We start from the raw sequence: 19,677 nt of genomic DNA on the forward strand, positions 1-19,677 counted from the left end.
TTGTATGTGCTATAGAGGTAGGGGATTTCATAGTTAGGGGAGCAGACAGGCGCTTCTGCAGCCGAAGACATGACTCCAGGATGATATGTTGCCTCCCTGGTGCAAGGGTCAAGGATTTCACACAACCCCTGCGGGACATTCATTTGGGGGAGAGTGAACAGCCAGACGTCGTGGTCCACATTGGGACCAATGACATAGGCAGGAAAAAGGGATGAGGTCCTGAAAGCAGTTTTTAGGGAGTTGGGAAGGGAATTAAAAAGCAGGACCTCAAGTGCAGTAATCTCAAGGTTACTCCCAGTGCCTTGTGCTAGTGAGCATTAGAATAGGAAGACTGAGCAGTTCAACACGTGGCTGGAGAAATGGAGTAAGGGGGAGGGCTTTAGATTTATGGAGGCATTGGGACCAGTTCTGGTGCTGGTGGGATGTGTTCAAGATAATTTTCTGCAGCAGTACGTTTCCAGTACGAGGGGGCAGGCACTGTTGGACCTGGTTCTGGGGAATGAGTTGGTCTAAGTGGAGCAATTTCAATGGGAGAACATTTAGGGGACAGTGGCTATTGTACTATAGGGTTTAGGGTGGCCATGGGAAAGGACAAGGAACAATCCTGAACAGGGATCACTAATTGGGGGAAAGTCAACTTCAAAGGGATGAGAATGCATATGAGTTGAATGAGTTGGAATCAAATGTTAGCAGAAAAGACAGCGGCTGAACAATGGGCTACCTTCAAAGAAAAAGTATTGTAGGCAATGTCAAGGTATATTCCCTTGAAGGGGAAAGATAGGACAAATAAATCCAGAACACCCGGGATGACGAGAGAGATAGAGGTGAAGATGAAAAGGAATAAGTATGCGTATTACAGATGTTAGGTAGGAAATACAATGGAGGGTCAGGCTGAATATAGGAGGACCAGAGGGGAAGTGAAAAAACTAGTAAGTAAAGCAAGGAGAGAGCATGAAAAGACACTGGCAGATAACATGAAAGGGAATCCCAAGGTCTTCTATAAGCATATAAATTATAAAAGGGTGGTAAAAGAAAGAGTAGGACCGATTCAGGGTAAAAAAGGGAGCTTGCATGTGCAGGCAGGGGAAATAGCAGAGGTATTAAATGAGAATTCTGCATCTATCTTTAAAAAGGAAGATGCTACTCAGGCCAAGATGAAAGGGGAATTAACTGGTACCCTAGAAGTATTTACAATTGAGAAGGTGGAAGTGTTAGAAAGGCTATCTTTACTTTAAATTGATAAGGTACCAGGACCAGATGAGATGCATCCAAGGGTGCTGAGGGAAGTGAGAGTGGAAATTGCAAAGGCACTAGTGATAATCTTCTAGTCTTCCTTAGGCACAGAAGTGGTGCTAGAGGACTGGACAATTGCAGATGTTACACCCTTGTTCAAAAAGGGGTGCAAGGATAAAGCCGGCAGCTGCAGACCAGTCAGTTTGACCTCAGTGATAGGGACACTTCTGGACACTATAGTTCGGGACAAAAACAATACTCACTTAGACAAGTGCAGGATAATTAAGGAAAGCCAGCATGGGTTCATTAAGGGAAAATCATGTTTAACTAACTTGCGTTCTTTGAGGAGGTAACAGTGAAGGTTGATAAGGGCAACATTGTTGATGTGGTGTATATGGGTTTCAAAAGGCATTTGATACAGCGCCACACAACAGACTTGTGAGCAAAATTCTAGCTCATGGAATAAAAGGGAGAGTAGGCACTTGGATAAGAAATTGGCTGAGTGACAGGAAACAGAGTAAATGGTTGAAAACAGTGATAAATGGTTGTTTTTCAGATTGGAGGAAGATCTGTAGTGGAGTACCCCATGGGTCAGTGTTAGGACCCTTGCTTTTCCTGATATATGTTAATAACATAGACTGTGATGTTCAGGGCATGACTTCAAAATTTGTAGATAATACGAAGATTAGAAACATTGTCAACTGTGATGAGGATAGTGTTGAACTTCAAAAGGACATAGACATGTTGGTGAATTGGGCAGACAAGTGACAGATGAAGTTCAATGCAGAGAAGTGTAAGGTGATTCAGAAGAATATGGAGAGACAATATAAAATAAAGGGAGAAATTCTAAAGGAGGTGCAGGAACAGAGGAACCTCAGTGAATATAGGCATAAGTCATTAAAGATGTCAGGGCATGTTGAAAGAGCAGTGAATAAAGCATATAGTATCTTAGGCTTTATTAATAGGGACAATGAGTACAAGAGTAAGGAGGTCATGTTGAACTTGTATAAGACACCAGTTAGGCCTCATCTGGAGTCCTGCGTCCAGTTCTGGGCACCATACTTGAGGAAGGATGTGAAGGCATTACAGAGAGTCCAAAGGAGATTCACAAGAATAATTCCTGGGATATAGGACAGTAGCTATGAGGATAGATTGGAGAGGTTGGGACTGTTTTCCTTGGAGAAAAGAAGGCTGAGAGAAGAATTGATCTAGGTATTCAAGGTCCTGAGGGGTATGCTCAAGGTAAATAATGAGAAACTGTTCCCACTCAAGAAAGCATCAAGAACTAGAGGGCACAGATTCAAAATAATTGGCAAAAGGAGAAAAACTGATGTGAAGAAAATTTTTTTCACGCAGAGGATGGTTGGAGTCTGGAACAAATTTCCTGAGGGGGTGGTGGGGGCAGATACGATCGAGGTATTTAAAAGGGAATTGGATGGCTATTTAAAAGAAGGAATTTGCAAGGTTACGGGGATAAGGCAGGGGAGTAGGACTAAGTAGAATGCTCTTTCAGGAAGCCAGTGAAGACTTGATGGGCCGAATGGCCTCCTTCCACATTGTAAAGATTCTGAGATTCTGTGATGATGCAAGGCAGCATGTGTACATGTACATGTGCATACAGGGTAGAATTCGGCAGGAATCTCCTGCCAGTATCAAGGGAAATATATTTACACTAATTCTCTTAGGTTTCTTAAGATATCTAACTGACTTTTCAACATGAGGTTAGGAGCATCCCCACAGAATGTGTGTGCGGTATGCATATGCACCAATGGTGTGCAAGTACAAGTGGCGGGGGTGAGGTGGGTGTATGTGCGTGTGTTTGTGTGTGTGTGTTTGCGTGTGTGTGTTTGCGTGTGTGTGTGTGTGCATGTGCGCATTTGTGTGCGTGTCATTCACCATGAATACACACAGTTTCTCATCTCTGACAAAACGTTCTCTATTAATTAAATGATGATCCTGAATTGACATCATACTCAGTGTCAGTGTCGGTTGTTAATCCTTCCTCTCTTGATGTAACAATACAGTTCTGATGATCGATCCAGACACAATTACTGCCCTTCTGATCTGAAAGAGCATTGATTATAGAATTTGCAGAGATTGCGAACATTAGTTTAGCACTGTGAAGAATAATAAAGATCATTTTCTAAAGGTGCTTCCACACTCAAGACAGCGGATGCTGTTTTGGTTACTCTTGGCCATCCACAGTCAAGGAGTAAACCCTGGTTTCTGGGACTGGTCAGCTCAATGGGAGTGATAATTCTGTCATCACGACAGGAAACTAACAGGATCAGGTTACACTATGGGCCATTGGTGCACCACCATTTTACTCTCTGTTGAAAACAGGCCTGCATTCAAAAGAAGGCAACTGCAGACCAGTGATGTTTTTAAAAATTTATTCGTGGGATGTGGGCTTCGCTGGCTGGGCCAGCATTTATTGCCCATTCCTAGTTGCCCTTGAGAAGGTGGTGATGATCCACTGCCTTGAACCGCTGCAGTCCCTGTGGTGTGGGTACACCCACAGTGCTGTAAGGAAGGGAGTTCCAGGATTTGGACCCAGCGACAGTGAAGGAATGGCCATATATTTCCAAGTCATGATGGTGGATGGCTTGGAGGGGAATTTCCTGTCCTTGTCCTTTAGATGGTAGTGGTCGTGGGTTTGGTAGGGGCTGTCTAAGGAGCCTTGGTGAATTCTTGCAGTGCGTCTTGTAGATAGTACACACTGCTGCTACTGTGCGTCGGTGGTGGAGGGAGTGAATGTTTGTGGATGTGGTGCCAATCAAGCGGGCTGCTTTGTCCTGGACGGTGTCAAGCTTCTTCAGTGTTGTGGGAGCTGCACTCATCCAGGTAAGTGGAGAGTATTCCGTCACACTCCTGACTTGCGCTTTGTAGATGGTGGACAGGCTTTGGGGAGTCAGGAGGTGAGTTACTCATCGCACTATTCCTAGCCTCTGACCTGCTCTTGTAGACACAGTATTTATGTGGCTAGTCCAGTTCAGTTTCTGGTCAATGGCAACTCCCAGGATGTTGATAGTGAGGGATTCAGTGATGGTAATGCCATTCAACACCAAGGGAGATGGTTGGATTCTCTCTTGTTGGAGATGGTCATTGCCTGATACTTGTGTGGCGCAGATGTTACTTGCCACTTGTCAGCCCAAGCCTGGATATTGTCCAGGTTTTGCTGCATTTGGACATGGACTGTTTCAGTATCTGAGGAGTCGCGAATGGTGCTGAACATTGTGCAATCATCTGCGAACATCCCCACTCCTGACCTTATGATGGAAGGAAGGTCATTGATGAAGCAGCTGAAGATGGTTGGGCCGAGGACACTACCCTGTGAAACTCCTGTAGTGATGTACTGGACTGAGATGACTGACCTCCAACAACCACAACCATCTTCCTTTGTGCTAGGTATGACTCCAACCAGTGGAGCGTTTTCCCCGATTCCCATTGACTCCAGTTTTGCTAGGGCTCCCTGATGCCACACTCGGTCAAATGCGGCCTTGGAGTCAAGGGCAGTCACTCTCATCTCACCTCGGGAGTTTAGCTCTTTTGCTCATGTTTGAGCCAAGGCTGTAATGAGGTCAACAGCTGAGTGGCCCTGGCAGGACCCAAACTGGGTGTCAGTGAGCAGGTTATTGCTAAGCAAGTGTCACTTGATAGCACTGCTGATGGCCCCTTCCATCACTTTACTGATGATCAAGAGTAGACCGATGGAGCAATGACTGGCTGGGTTGGATTGTCCTGCTTTTTGTGTACAGGACATACCTGGGCAATTTTCCACATAGCCGGGTAGATGCCAGTGTTGTAGCTGTACTGGAACAGCTTGGCTAGGGGTGCGGCTAGTTCTGAAGTCTTCAGTATTATTGCCGGAATATTGTCAGGGCCCATAGCCTTTGCAGTATCCAGTGCTTTAAGCCGTTTCTTGATATCATGTGGAGTGAATCGAATTGGCTGAAGACTGGCATCTGTGATGCTGGGGATCTCCGGAGGAAGCTGAGATTAATCATCCACTCGGCACTTCTGGCTGAAGATTGTAGCAAATGCTTCGGCCTTATCTTTTGCACTGATGTGCTGGGCTCCCCCATCATTGAGGATGGGGATATTTGTGGAGCTTCCTCCTCCAGTGAGTTGTTTAATTGTCCACCACCATTCAAGACTAGATCCAGCAGGACTGCAGAGCTTAGGTCTGATCCGTTGGTTGTGTGATTGCTGAGTTCTGTCTTCTATCACTTGCTGCTTATGCCGTTTGGCACACAAGTAGTCCTGTGTTATAGCCTCACCAAGTTGACGCCTCATTTTTCAGTATGCCTGATGCTGCTCCTGGCATAACCTCCTGAACTCTTCATTGAACCAGGGTTGATCCCCTGGTAATGGTAGAGTGGGGGGTTTGCCAGACCATGAGGTTACAGATTGTAACCTCATTTAGCACAGTGATAGTGCCACACCACATGATGGTGGGTATCCTCAATGTGACTTCATTTCCACAAGGACTGTGCAGCGGCCATTCCTATCAATACTGTCATGGACAGATTTATATGTGACAGGTAGATTGGTGAGGGCAAGGTCAAATAGATTTTTCCCTCTTGTTGGTTCCCTCACCATCTGTCGCACACCCAGTCTAACAGCTGTGTCCTTTTGGACTCAGCCACCTCAGTCAGTAGTGGTGCTACCGGCCACTCCATGATGGACATTGAATTTCCCCACCCAGAGTACATTCTGTGCCCTAGCCACCTTCAGTGCTTCCTCCAAGTGGTGTTCAACATGGAGGAGCACTGATTCTTCAGCTGAGGGGGGTGCAGTAGGTGGTAATCAGCAGGAGGTTTCCTTGCCCATGTTTGACCTGATACCATGAGACTTCATGGGGTCTGGAATTGATGCTGAGAACTCCCAATGCAACTCCCTCCTGACTGTATACCACTGTCATGCTCAAGTCTGGCCTGATGTCTTGAGAATGACACTAACTTAAAGACAACTAGCATTCAGTATATTCAAACAAATGCGATTTCAATCTGCGATGCAACTTTACGAGTTAATGTCCTTCTCAAAACTGGCTTCAAATTTACCATCTACTTTCGAAATGCACAATTTCTCTTTTATATGTTGGCAAGACACAAAATAGAAAAAAATTAAAATAAAAAGGGAGAAAAAAATTTCAGTCGACAGCTGGTGCTCTCACCTTGAGTGGGAGCCTGGTGCAGGTGATGGGGTTCTCGCCTCTGGGTCCAAATGTTGTTCCAAGCCAATAAGAGAATCCTGGGCTCACAAAGTTGCTCCAGTACAACAACAAATTGCATTTATATAGCAGGTTTTACGGAGTAACGAGTCATAAGGCACTTCACAGGAATGTTAGCAAATAAAAATTTGATCGGGCTACATACAGCCAAAGAGGAAGGTTTTAAGGAGCACCTTAAAGAAGGGCCCATAGAGGCAAAATATTCAGGGAAGTAATTTCAGGGCTTAGGACCTTGGCAACTGAAGTTGCAGCTGCCAATGGTGGAATGATAATCGAGGATATTCAAGGGACCAGAATTGGAAGAGAAGAGATTTTGAAGGGTTGTTGAGCTGGAGGAGTTTACTTTGGTAGAAGGCCATATAAATGCAAATGTTTCTCAAGCCCGAGATTAGTTCAGAGAGTGGGGCAGGGACAAAATACTACATAATATTAACTAGCTATAGACGTATCAGCTGCACGTATAGAACAACACTTGTGAATTATGCAGGCTATGGAACCATAGTCGAACACTGTTGTGTGCCAACTGCCTCACTGCAATACAAAAATGTTGGGCAGTTTGACAACGTGATTTATAAAGAATCTGCCAAAACCGTTAGTAATTTCAGCTTCATCCATATCGCAGAAACCCAGGTTTTTCCATTGAGAAAACAGATGCAAACCTATTGGGAAGAAAAAGTCAATGGGACAACAGAACAGGAAAAATCTATTAACAGGAAAGCTGAGTCACCATGAGAAAGCAACATTTACACAGTGTAATCCAAACCAACATTGATAAATTTTAAACACACATTCAGGGGCCAGGCAGGCTCAGGAAACTCCTGCGTCCAATCCCTGGTACCACCTCCAGCACAGATAAATCCTGGGAGCAGGGCTCAAAACCAGAACTTCCCAATTCGGTGGCAAGAGTGCTACCAGCTGGGCCAAGCTGATATCTGTCCCCCTTCCAGTTGTAAATGGCTGATTTCTGTCTGGCCACTGAATATGTAGAAGACCAAGTAGCAGTTGTTGCAAAGCACCTCTTAGTGTTGTGCTCGGGCGGTTTGAAAATAAATTACTGTCATTAACAATGAATAGAAGTAAGAATTTGCATTTAGATACTGCCTTGACAGGCTCAGCACTTAACAGCTGGTCAATACATTGGAAATCCAATTATGTTTTAAAGCAAATACAGCAGTCAATTTACACACAGTAGCAAATGAGATAAATTACCTGGAATCATACTAACAATGAAGCAGGCCATTTGGCCCATTGTCTCTCTATTGGTCCATTCATAGCATTAAGACTCAATGTCTTCATGCCAGGAGAGAACATTTTGAAAAAAATCACAATGATACAGCATAGAATGAGGGCATTCAGCCCACTGTGTCTGTGCTGATTCCTTGGTAAAACTACCCACCTGGTCCCTCCTCCTGCTCTTTCTCGATAGACGTGTAGATTTTTTAATATTATATAAATGGATAGCTAGATACATAAAAATCTTGCTGTTAGAACAGGATATAGGGAGATGTGATATTTTTTCATCCTATTACTTCAATTGCTTCCTTCTGTTAGTGTTATAATATATAGATCTCGCCCCAAACTATTAGTGCTGAAACACACAAATGTTGCATACCATTGCAGGGAATCTGTAACTGGACGCGGTCAGTAACTGATCCATAGTTATAATTACCACTTGTCCTCTAAAAGCTTAGAGCTTAAAGTTCAAGGTACTCTCATCAACACCCATAGAACGTAACTGAAAAACTGGGATTGGAGTAATATAAGTTCCAGGGCTATATTTAATCGTATCCTGGAAAGGTTTATTAGGTGAGAGCTCCAGTCAGGCTTCCCATTAAATGTCCTTATTAAGCAAATCCTTTATTTTCCCTGATGTAAAACAAAACAGAAATCTATTAAAAAGCTTGTTAGAACAGGGACCGTGTGGCAAACTTCATCAAGAAACGAGCAAGGCTGTAAATTACAGAGCAACCGCTGTAGCCACAGCATTGTTTCTGGGTGTTCAAAGAAAAAGAATTTGCATTTATATTTCCCATCAATCTTCTTTGCTCCAAGGAGAACAACCCCAGCTTCTCCAACCTAACCCTGCAGCTAAAATCCCTCATCCTTGGAACCCTCACATCCTTCCTAAGATGTGGTGACCAGGACTGGGCACAATACTCCAGCCAGAGACTAACAAGCTTTATAAAGATTCACCAGAGGTTCCCTGTTTTTATCCTAAGTGCGTCTATTTATGAAGACCAAATCCCATGCTTTGCTAACTACTCTTTCAATATATTTTTTTATTCTTTTGTGGAATGTGGGTGTCGCTGGCAAGGTCAGCATTTTTTTTTTTATTGCCCATCCCTGATTGCCCTCAAGAAAGTGGTGGTGAGCCGCCTTCTTGAACCACTGCAGTCCACGTGGTGTAAGTGCACCCACAGTGTTATTAGGAAGGGAGTTTCAGGATTTTGACTCAACGACAGTAAAGGAACAATGATCCACTTCCAAGTCAGGATAGCGTGCAGCTTGGAGGGAAACTAGCAAGTGGTGGCATTCCGATGCATCTACTGCCCTTGTCCTTCTAGGTGGTAGAGGTCATGGGTTTGGAAGGTGCTGTTAAAGGACTCTTGGTGAGGTGCTGCAGTCCATCTTGTAGATGGTACGCACAGCTGCCACTGTGCGTCAGTGGTGGAGGGAGTGGATGTTGAAGGTGGTGGATGGGGTGCCAATCAAGCAGGCTGCTTTGTCATGATGGTGTCGAACTTCTTGAATGTTGTTGGAGCAGCACTCATCCAGGCAGGGGGAGAGTATTCCATCACACTCCTGACTTGTGCCTTATAGATGATGAACAGGCTCTGTGGAGTCAGGAGCTGAATTACTCGCCGCAGGATTCCTAGCCTCTGACCTGCTTTTGTAGCCACAGTATTTATATGGCTAGTCCAGTTCAGTTTCTGGTCAATGGTATCATCCAGGATGTTAATAATGGGGAATTCAGTGATGGCAATGCCATTGAATGTCAAGGGAAGATGGTTGGATTCTCTCTTGTTGGAGATGGTCATTGCCTGGCACTTATGTGGTGCGAATGTTACTTGCTACTTATCAGCCCAAGCCTGAATGTTGTCCAGGTTTTGCTGCATATGGATACACTGCTTCATTATCTGAGGAGTTGTGGGTGGTGCTGAATGTTGTGCAATCATGAGTGAACATACCCACTTCTGACCTGGTGGATGGAAGGTCATTGATGAAATAGCTGAAGATGGTTGGGCCTAGGACTCTACCCTGAGGAACTCCTGCAGTCATACCCATGGGCTGAGATGGTTGACCTCCAAAAACCACAACCATCTTCCTTTGTGCTAGGCCTGACTCCAGCCTGTGAATAGATTTTCCCCTGATTCCCATTGATTTCAGTTCTGCTAGGGCTCCTTGATGCCACACTAGGTCAAATGCTGTCTTGATTTCAAGGGCAGTCACCTCACCTCAAGTTCATCTCTTATGACCCTGCTTAGACCAAGGCTGTATTGAGGTCAGGAGCTGAGGGGCCATGGCAGAACCCAAACTGAGAGTCAATGAGCAGGTTATTGCTGAGTAAGTGCCACGTGATAGCACTGTCAACTACCCTTTCCATAACTTTGCTGTTGATCGAGAGTAGACTAATGGGGCGGTAACTAGCCAGGTTAGGTTTGTCCTGCTTTTTGTGGATAGGACATACCTGGGCAGTTTCACATTGCTGGGCAGATGCCAGTGTTGTAGCTTCACTGGAACTGCTTGGCTAAGGATGCAACCAGTTGTGGTGCACAAATCTTCAGTACTATTGCTGGAATGTTGTCAGTATCCAGTGCCTTCAGTCATTCACTGGAGTTTAGAAAAATGAGTGAGAGTCTCATTGAAACATAGAAAATTCTGACAGGCCTGGGCAAACTGGGTGCAGGCATGATGCTTCCTCTGTTTGGGAATTCTAGAACAAAGGGTCACAGTCTCAGGATATGGGGTTGGCCATTTAGGACTGAGATGAGGAGAAACTTCTTCACTCAGAGGGTGGTGAACCTGTGGAATTCTCTGCCACAGAAGCTGTGGAGATCGTCACTGAATATATTTAAGAAGGAAATAGATAGATTACAACACTCTAAAGGCATCAAGGAGTGTGGGTTGAGGGTGGGAGTGTGGCATTGAGATAGAGGATAAGCCATGACCATGCTGAGTGTTTCTATTTCTTGATATCACATGGAGTGAATCGAATTGGCTGAGACTGGCATCTGTAATGCTGTGGATCTCCGGAGGAGGCCAAGGTGGATCATCAACTCAGCACTTCTGGCTGAATATTGTTACAAATTCTTCAGCCTTATCTTTTGCACTGATGTGCTGGGCTCCCCAATCATTGAGGATGGCGATATTTGTGGAGCCTCCCCCTTCCATTCATTGTTTAATTGTCCACCACTATTCATGACTGGATGTGGCAGGACTGCAGAGTTTAGATCTGATCCATTTGTTGTGGTATCACTTAGCTCTGTCTATCACTTGCTGCTTATGCTGTTTAGCACACACTAGTCCACTGTTGTAGCTTCAACAGGTTGACATCTTATTTTTAGATATGGCTGCTGCTGCTCCTAGAATACTCTCCTGCACTCTTCATTGAACCAGGGTTGATCCCCTGGTGGTAATTACAGAATGGGGAAATATGCTGGGCCATGAGGTTACAGATTGTGGTTGTATACAGCCCTGCTGCTCCTGATGGCCCACACCACCTCATGGATGCCCAGTTTTGAGTTGCTAGATCTGCTTGAAATCTATCCCATTTAGCACAGTGATAGTGCCACACCACACGATGGTGGGTATCCTCAATGTGACTTCATCTCCACAAGGACTGTGCAGTGGCCACTCCTATCAATACTGTCATGGACAGATTTATCTGTGACAGGTAGATTGGTGAGGGCAGACTGCTGCTGGGGTACGGACCCATTAGCTGCTCATTATTGCCCTCCATGTTATTTGCCCAATGAGTGAGGGTGAAAAGAAGAATCAGCCAGTATTTCTGCTCTTTCGAGTGACCTTGCTGAGGACTGCACATTTATGGCTTACTCCATCTCTATGGTGACGCTAGTTAACAGATGAACTATTCCCAGGTATATGACAAAGCTGGTTAACTGATGAACTATTCCAAGCTCTATGACAATGTTAGTTAGCAGGTAAGCTATTCCTAGGTCTATGACAATGCTAGTTAGTAGGTGAACTATTGCCAGGTTTATGACAATGCTGGTTAACAGGAGGAGGCAGATTCCCAGGGCAACTTAGTCAGCGAGTTTACCCTGTGGTGTGATCACAATTGTGACGCAGGAGCAATCTGACATTCCAGGAGGTCTACAATACAGCTCATGAGTCACCTTCACTCGCCAGTGCCAGCCACTTTCACCAAGTCCATTATACCTTATCCAAAATCGAGGTACTCCAGCATCAGATAATTTAAGCTGATGAAAAGATTTGATAGGGTACATGGATACTACTTCCCCTGATGGTAGAGGTGGTGAGGGGCAGAACTTGGGTCCATCACCTTAAAATTAGTAATAAGAACAGAAAATGCTGAAAAAAACTCAGCAGGTCTGGCAGCGTCTGTGGCGAGAGAAGCAAAGTTAATGTTCCCAGACCTTATCGTCTGAATGGTTTCCTCCTATGTTTTTGGGTCACACTCTACTTGGTGATAGCCAAGGCATCACGCAAAAGTAAGCTGCTCACCCAGGCCAAAACAGGTTGCAACATCACAGGGCCACGACACCAAGCTAACCGATGATCTTAGCCATCAGTGTGTGTGGCAAGGACAGAACCATGGCCAGTCTTCGAGAGGAGCTAAGAGATAATGCCAGCATAAAGTCAGTGAGAAGGCAGGGTGACCCCCTCTCTGGCATTACCATTCACAAGATTAATGCCCGTGAAGGAAAACTTAATAAAAGCCCACCCTCTCACCTTGAACTCATCATTTGCATTTTAGAAGATCATAAAGCCCAGAACAACATGATCTGTAAGTAAAGGAGGGCTCCATCAATCAGGATAATAGGACAACAAACCCTCAGAGATCAGCGTGTGAATCCTCACTGTGGGATTTATGCAGCTATCCGCGTTGTTCATGGCCAGCAAGGACAGCCAAGGGCCACAGTTCATTCTCAATCGGAAAAGAAACACTGCGGCAGCTCTAATAAACAGGCCTATGGGAACAGAAAACAACTTCATCCACAATGATTTCCACAAATATCGGAGAGAGAAGGCGCGCGAGGGAGGGAGGGAGAGGGGGAGAAGGCGGGCGGGAGGGGGGGTAGGGAGGGGGAGGGAGAAGGCGAGTGGGAGGGGGGTAGGGAGGGGGAGGGAGAAGGCGCGCAGGGGGGAGAAGGCGAGCAGGAGGGGGGGAGAAGGCGCGCGGGGGGAGGGGGGGAGAAGGCGAGCGGGAGTGGGGTAGGGAGGGGGGAGAAGGCGAGCGGGAGTGGGGTAGGGAGGGGGGAGAAGGCACGCGGGAGGTGGGTAGGGAGGGGGGGTGAAGGCGCGCGGGGGAGGGTGGAGGGGGGAGGGAAAAGGCGCACGGGGGGGGAGAAGGCGCTCGGGGGAGAGGGAGAAGGCGCGTGCGCGTGGGAGAAAGAGCGAGCCAGTGAGTGAGGGGTGGCGAGGGTGAGAGAGAGAGAGAGAGAGAGAGAGAGAGAGACGGCGAGAGAGGGAGCGAGCGAGATGGCGAGAGAGAGAGACGGCGAGAGAGAGAGAGAGAGATGCGAGAGAGGGAGGGAGAGACGGCGAGAGAGGGAGGGAGAGACGGCGAGAGAGGGAGAGAGAGATGGCGAGAGAGGGAGAGAGATAGCAAGAGAGGGAGGGAGAGACGGCAAGAGAGGGAGGGACGGCGAGAGAGGGAGGGACGGCGAGAGACGGAGAGAGAGAGAAGGCGAGAGAGGGAGAGACTGCGAGAGAGGGAGAGAGAGACGGCGAGAGAGGGAGAGAGAGAGGGAGAGAGCGAAGGCGAGAGAGGGAGAGAGAGATGGCGAGAGAGGGAGGGAGAGACGGTGAGAGAGAGACGGCGAGAGAGAGAGACACGGCGAGAGAGGGAGAGAGCAACGGCGAGAGAGGGAGAGAAAGACAGTGAGAAATAGAGAGCGAGACGGCGAGAGAGAGAGCGCGACGGCGAGAGAGGGAGAGAGACGGTGAGAGAGGGAGAGACGGCAATAGAGAGAGAGAGACGGCGATAGAGAGAGACGGCGATAGAGAGAGAGACAGCGAGAGAGAGAGAGAGAGAGACGGCGAGGGGGAGAGAGAGAGAGAGAGAGAGAGAGACGGCAAGGGAGAGAGACGGCGATAGAGAGGGGCAGTGAGAGAGAGGGAGACGGCGAGAAAGGGAGAGAGAGATGGCGAGAGAGGTAGAGAGAGATAGCGAGAGAGGGAGGGAGAGACGGCAAGAGAGGGAGGGAGAGACGGCGAGAGAGGGAGGGAGAGACGGCGAGAGAGGGAGAAAAAGAGAGAGAAGGCGAGAGAGGGAGAGAGAAAGAGAGAAGGCAAGAGAGGGAGAGAGAGATGGCGAGAGAGGGAGGGAGAGAGAGAAGGCGAGAGAGGGAAAGAGAGATGGCGAGAGAGGGAGGGAGAGACGGCGAGAGAGGGAGAGACGGCGAGAGAGACGGCGAGAGAGGGAGAGAGAGACAGCGAGAGAGGGAGAGAGAGACGGCGAGAGAGGGAGAGAGAGAAGGCGAGAGAGGGAGAGAGAGATGGCGAGAGAGGGAGGGAGAGACGGCGAGAGAGAGACAGCGAGAGAGAGAGACATGACGAGAGAGGGAGAGAGCAACGGCGAGAGAGGGAGAGAGACAGTGAGAATTAGACAGCGAGACGGCGAGAGAGAGAGAGCGCGACGGCGAGAGAGGGAGAGAGACGGCGAGAGAGGGAGAGACGGCGATAGAGAGAGAGAGACGGCGATAGAGAGAGAGAGACAGCGAGAGAGAGAGAGACGGCGAGGGAGAGAGAGAGAGAGAGAGACGGCAAGGGAGAGAGACGGCGATAGAGAGGGGCAGTGAGAGAGAGGGAGAGGGCGAGAGAGTGACGGCGAGAGAGAGAGAGATGGTGAGAGAGAGAGAGAGGGAGAGAGAGACGGCTAGAGAGACGGCGAGAGAGAGAGAGAGGGCGAGAGAGAGAGAGAGGGAGAGAGAGGGAGAGAGAGAGAGAGGGAGAGAGAGAGGGTGAGGGCGAGAGAGAGAGAGAGGCGGCAAGAGAGAGAGAGACGGCAAGAGAGAGAGAGAGACGGCAAGAGAGAGAGAGAGGGGCAGCGAGGGCGGGAGCGAGAGTGAGGGCGAGAGCGAGGTTGAGGGCGAGAGCGAGGTTGAGGGCGAGAGCGAGGTTGAGGGCGAGTGCGAGGTTGAGGGCGAGAGCGAGGTGGAGGGCGAGAGCGAGGTGGAGGGTGAGAGCGGGCGGGGGCGAGAGAGCAGGGTGGGGGGGGGCGAGAGAGGAGGGCGAGAGAGAGGGAGGGCGAGAGAGAGTGGGGGTGAGGGCGCGAGGAGGGCGAGAGAGAGGGAGGGCGAGAGAAAGGGAGGGCGAGAGAGAAGGGGGGGCGAGAAAGAGGGAGGGTGAGAGAGAGGGAGGGAGAGAGAATGAGGAAGGGATGGCGAGAGAGGGAGGGATGGCATGAGAGAGAGACAGAGAGAGACAGAGCGAGACAGGCGGCGAGAGGGAGAGCGACGGCGCGAGTGAGTGACAACGAGAGGGACAGCGAGCGAGAGGGGCAGAGAGAGAGACAGACAGCGAGAGAGGTGAGATTGTTGAAGGTGAGATTGGAGGGGACAGGAGAGAGGTGTCTAAGCAGTTTGTCTGCAGCAGAGTGTTATTTTTGTATTCCAAGATGATCCTGAAATAGTGAGCAGTTTTAGCAGACAAAAGCTAGATCCAGTAATGTTTTAAGTGGTCCAGCCAGATCTGACTGGATCGCTAAACCAGTTGTCCACCAAATCCTTTCAAGTCTGTATCTCTTGAACTTAAGGGAGTGGAGATCAGGGCTGCACCAGTAGGAATGCCCCACGTGAGAGAGGGTAAGAGTTTTACTGGGGACTAGGGCACCAAAGGTGGAGATGAGGGTGTGGTGGAATAAATTAGTAGCTGCAGAAATGGTGTAGTGAACAGAGGGCAAAAGACTAGATGGTTGACAATTTGAAAATGCAGTTGTAACTGAATTCCAGGATAGTTTTTTCCAGGGAATGAGGTAAGGTTGGGCATGGAAGGGGCATGGGGATGGCGAGCGATGGAAGTGATCAGAGTTGCCCTTTTCTGTAATTAATATGATGGGACTGGCAAGAACTTGAGAGATTGCAAGGTCGGGGTGGTGGGGGGGTGCCCATGAACATGGGATGGAGAGTTTAAATGGAGGGAGACATTTAGGGAGGAAAAGAGATTAGTGAACTGAGAGAAAAGATTCATGATGAGTTCAAGTGGAGGCTGATATCACAGAGGATGAGAAGTTGTTCTATGCTGAGGATGAGGGAAGAAAGCAATGAAGATATACGATGAGAAACTTTTATCGTATTTGGGAGGGACATACAGAATGATAATTTTCAATGAGAAGTGAAAGGGGTGGAACAAGGTGAGATACTCAAAGGAGGAGAAAGTGCCAGAGGAGTAAGGGGTTAGGCCAAGGTGTGATCCACACGGCCACTGTGCTGGTCTTGACGGGCAAGTGGTGGAAGATGTAGCCAGATGGAGAGGCTTCATTAAGGGGGAAAGTGTTATTGCCCCTCAGCCAGGTTTGCATTAAGGTTATGATGTTGATACAATCATCCACAATAAGTTTATGGATGGCAAGGGCTTTGTTCACAAATGAATGGACATTCTGTAGGGAGATAGAGAATGGGAGGGTGGGGGGCGGTGAGAGCTGATTTGCTGGCAGAGTTCACAGGGTCAATGGTGGGGGGGAAGGGGGAGAGTGGGTAAGTTAGGCAGGGAAGGAGCCAAGATTAGCCCCTTGTGGGCACAATGTTAGAAAGGTTGAAGAGAGGGTAGGATAGGGCAATCGGGGTTTCTACTCATAATTAGCATGCCAAGTTCCTCATTGGGGGATGCCAAGAAAGACACAGAGGGGAGCTGTAGGTTGTACTTATCAGGGAGTCAAGCCTAGGACGATGGCAAGAAAATAAAAAAGGAGAAGCTTATGGCAGATACCGAGGGCTCAATACGGCAGAGTCCCTAGAGGAGGATAAAAAGTGCAGGGGGGAGCTTAAAAAGGAAATTAGGAAAGCTAAGAGAGCGCATGAGAAAGCATTGGTGGGTAGAATAAAGGAAAACCCAAAGGGTTTTTTAAAATATATAAAGAGCAAGAGAACAACTAGGGAAAGAGTAGAGCCAATTAGGGACCATAGAGGTAATGTGTGCGTGGACCCGGAAGACGTGGATACAATCCTCAATGAATACTTTGCGTCGGTCTTCACAGTGGAAAAGGACGACGCAGGTATAGACATCAGGGAGGAGGACTGTGAAATATTAGAGGAAATTAACATAGAGAGAGAGGAGGTACTAGTGGGTGTAGTGGCCTTAAAAGTAGATAAATCCGCAGGTCCAGATGAGATGTATCCCAGGCTGTTGAGGGATGCAAGGGAAGAGATATCAGGGGCCACAGGTGAGGTGCCAGAGGACTGGAGGATTGTTAACATCACATTATTAAAAAAGGAAGGGATAGACCAAGAAATTACAGGCCAGTCAGTCTAACCTCGGTGGTGGGGAAGCTACTAGAAAGAATTCCAAGGGGCAGAATATATCCACTTGGAGACATGGATTAATCAGGGATAGTCAGCATGGATTTGTTAAGGGAAGGTCGTGTTTGACAAATTTGATTGAATTTTTTGAGGTGGTAACCAGGAGTGTTAATGAGGGTAATGCAGTTGGTGTGGTCTACATGGACTTCAGCAAGGTTTTTGATAAGGTCCCTCATGGCAGACTGGTCAAGAAAGTAAGAGCCCATGTGATCCAAGGCAAAGTGGCAGGTTGGATCCAAAACTGGCTGAGAGGCAGGAAGCAGAGGGTGATGGTAGAGGGATGTTTCTGTGACTAGAAGCCTGATTCCAGTGGGGTTCCACAGGGCTCGGTGCTGGGGCCCTTGGTGTTTGTGGTAAACATAAATGATATGGACTTAAATGTAAGGGGTATGATCAAGAAGTTCGTGGATGACACCAAGATTGGTAAGGTGGTAAATAGTGAGGAGGAAAGCCGTTAACTGCAGGAGGATATCAATGGACTGGTCAGGTGGGCAGAGCAGTGGCAAATGGAATTCAACCTGGAAAAGTGTGAGGTAATACACTTGGGGAGGGCTAACAAGGCATGGGATTACACAATGAATAGCAGTACCCTGGAAAGTACTGAAGATCAGAGGGACCTTGGTATGCATGTCCACAGATCCCTGAAGGTAGCAGGGCAGGTAGATAAGGTAGTTGAGAAAGCATATGGGATACTTGCCTTTATTAGCTGAGGCATAGAATACAAGAGCAGGGATGTTATGCTAGAACTGTATAAAACGCTGGTTAGGCCTCAACTGGAGTACTGCGTGCAGTTCTGGTCACCATATTATTTGATTGCACTGAAGAGGATGCAGAGGAGATTTACCAGCATGCTGCCTGGGCTGGAGGGTCTGAGCCATGAGGAAAGATTAGACAGGCTGGGATTGTTTTCCTTGGAACAGCGAAGGTAGGAAGGCACTTTTTACATTAGTAGAGAGGTCAATAACCAGGAGGCATAGGTTTAAGGTAAGAGGTAGAAGGCTAAGAGGGGAGTTGGGGAGTAATGTTTTCACCCAGAGGGTGGTGGGAATCTGGAACTCAATGCCTGAAAAGGGAGGTTGAGTCAGAAACTCTCATAACATTTAAGCAGTATTTAGGTATTGACTTGTGTTGCCATAGCCCCCAGGACTATGGGCCAAGCGCTAGAAAATGGAATTAGTTTTGTCAGATCTTTGTTGACCGACATGGACAGGATGGGCCGAATGGCCTCCTTCTGTGCTGTATGAGTCTAAAGCAGGAAGGTCAAAGAGTTCTGAAGGGTTTTGTTAGGGGATTGGGAACACAGAGTACCTGAGAGTGGAGAAATGGAAGGAGGTATGACTGTAGAAAACAGTCTATGTGGGGTAGAGAAAAGAAGTAGCTTAAGGTTATTCCTGCTTGTTCTGGATACTCACACCACCACCATCCCCAAAACCAAAAAGCACCCTCCTGAGGAAGGGGTTTCTCTCTATCTATCCTTTGGAATCCTTTAATCATCTTGAGATCTTGAATTTGACCATCCCTTAATCTTCTATATTCAATAAACCTAATATATGAAACATATACTCGGCAAAAAAAAAATCATAGAATCACTGAACGGTTATACCCAATGTGCACGTGCCAACTCTCTGAAGGAGCAATTCACCGAGTGACACTCCCTTGCCTTCTCCCCATAGCCCTGCACATTTTTCTTTTTCAGATAATAATCCAATTCCCTTCTGAATACCTCCATTGACCCTGCCTCCACCAAGTTCTCAAGCAGTGCATTCTAGATCTTACCACTTGCTATGTGAAAAACTTATTCCTCATGTCACCATTGCTTTTTGTGCCAATTACCTTAAATCTGCGTCCACTAGTTTTTGATCCTTCCACCAATGGGAACAGTTTCTCACTATCTACTCTGTCCAGACCTGCCATGGTTTTGAATACCTCTATCAAATCTCCCCTCAGCCTTCTCTTCTCCAAGGAGAGCAGTCCCAAATTCTCCAGTCTATCTCTGTAACTGAAGTTCCTCATCGCTAGAACCATTCTTGTGCATCTTTTCTGCACCCTCTCTAATGCCTTCACATCCTTAAGTGCAGAGCCCAGAGCTCAACTCAATATTCCAGTTGAGGCTGAGCAAGTGTTTTATACAGATTTAACATTATGTCCTTGTTCTTGTACTTTATGCCCCTATTTATAAAGCCCAGGATCCTGTATGCTTTATTAACTGCTCTCTCAACCTGTCCTGTCACCTTCAATGATTTATGCACATATACACTCAGGTCTCTCTGCTCCTGCAGCCCCTTTGGAATTGTACCCTTTTCCTATTGTATCTCGCTACTATTCGAAAAAGCGCAGAGGAATCTGGGTCAACATTTAACCCTCAATCAACATCACTAAAACAGATGATCTATTTTATCTCAGATTGCTGTGTGCAAATTGGCTGCCAGGTCATCCTACAACAGTGACACACTTCAAAAAGTAATGCCGTTTTGGATGTCTTGAAAG

General features: G+C 47.3%; 1 protein-coding gene across 5 annotated transcripts in view; it reads right to left on the reverse strand.

Moving 5' to 3' along the window:
• Positions 1 to 19,677, reverse strand: part of gbe1b (glucan (1,4-alpha-), branching enzyme 1b) — a 599,646-nt gene that overhangs the window by 22,177 nt on the left and 557,792 nt on the right. Inside the window, exon 16 of one of the 5 annotated variants that reach the window (XM_078560419.1) lies at positions 7,021 to 7,125. The exons of the other annotated variants lie outside the window; for them this stretch is intronic. Within the exon in view, the coding sequence (XP_078416545.1) occupies positions 7,036 to 7,125 (90 nt within the window). The 3' untranslated portion in view covers positions 7,021 to 7,035. Of the gene's footprint in view, positions 1 to 7,020; positions 7,126 to 19,677 lie in introns of those variants that run through there. 5 annotated transcript variants of the gene reach the window in all.

Source organism: Cetorhinus maximus, chromosome 16 (assembly GCF_964194155.1).
Source record: "Cetorhinus maximus chromosome 16, sCetMax3.hap1.1, whole genome shotgun sequence".
NCBI classification, from domain to species: domain Eukaryota; kingdom Metazoa; phylum Chordata; class Chondrichthyes; order Lamniformes; family Cetorhinidae; genus Cetorhinus; species Cetorhinus maximus.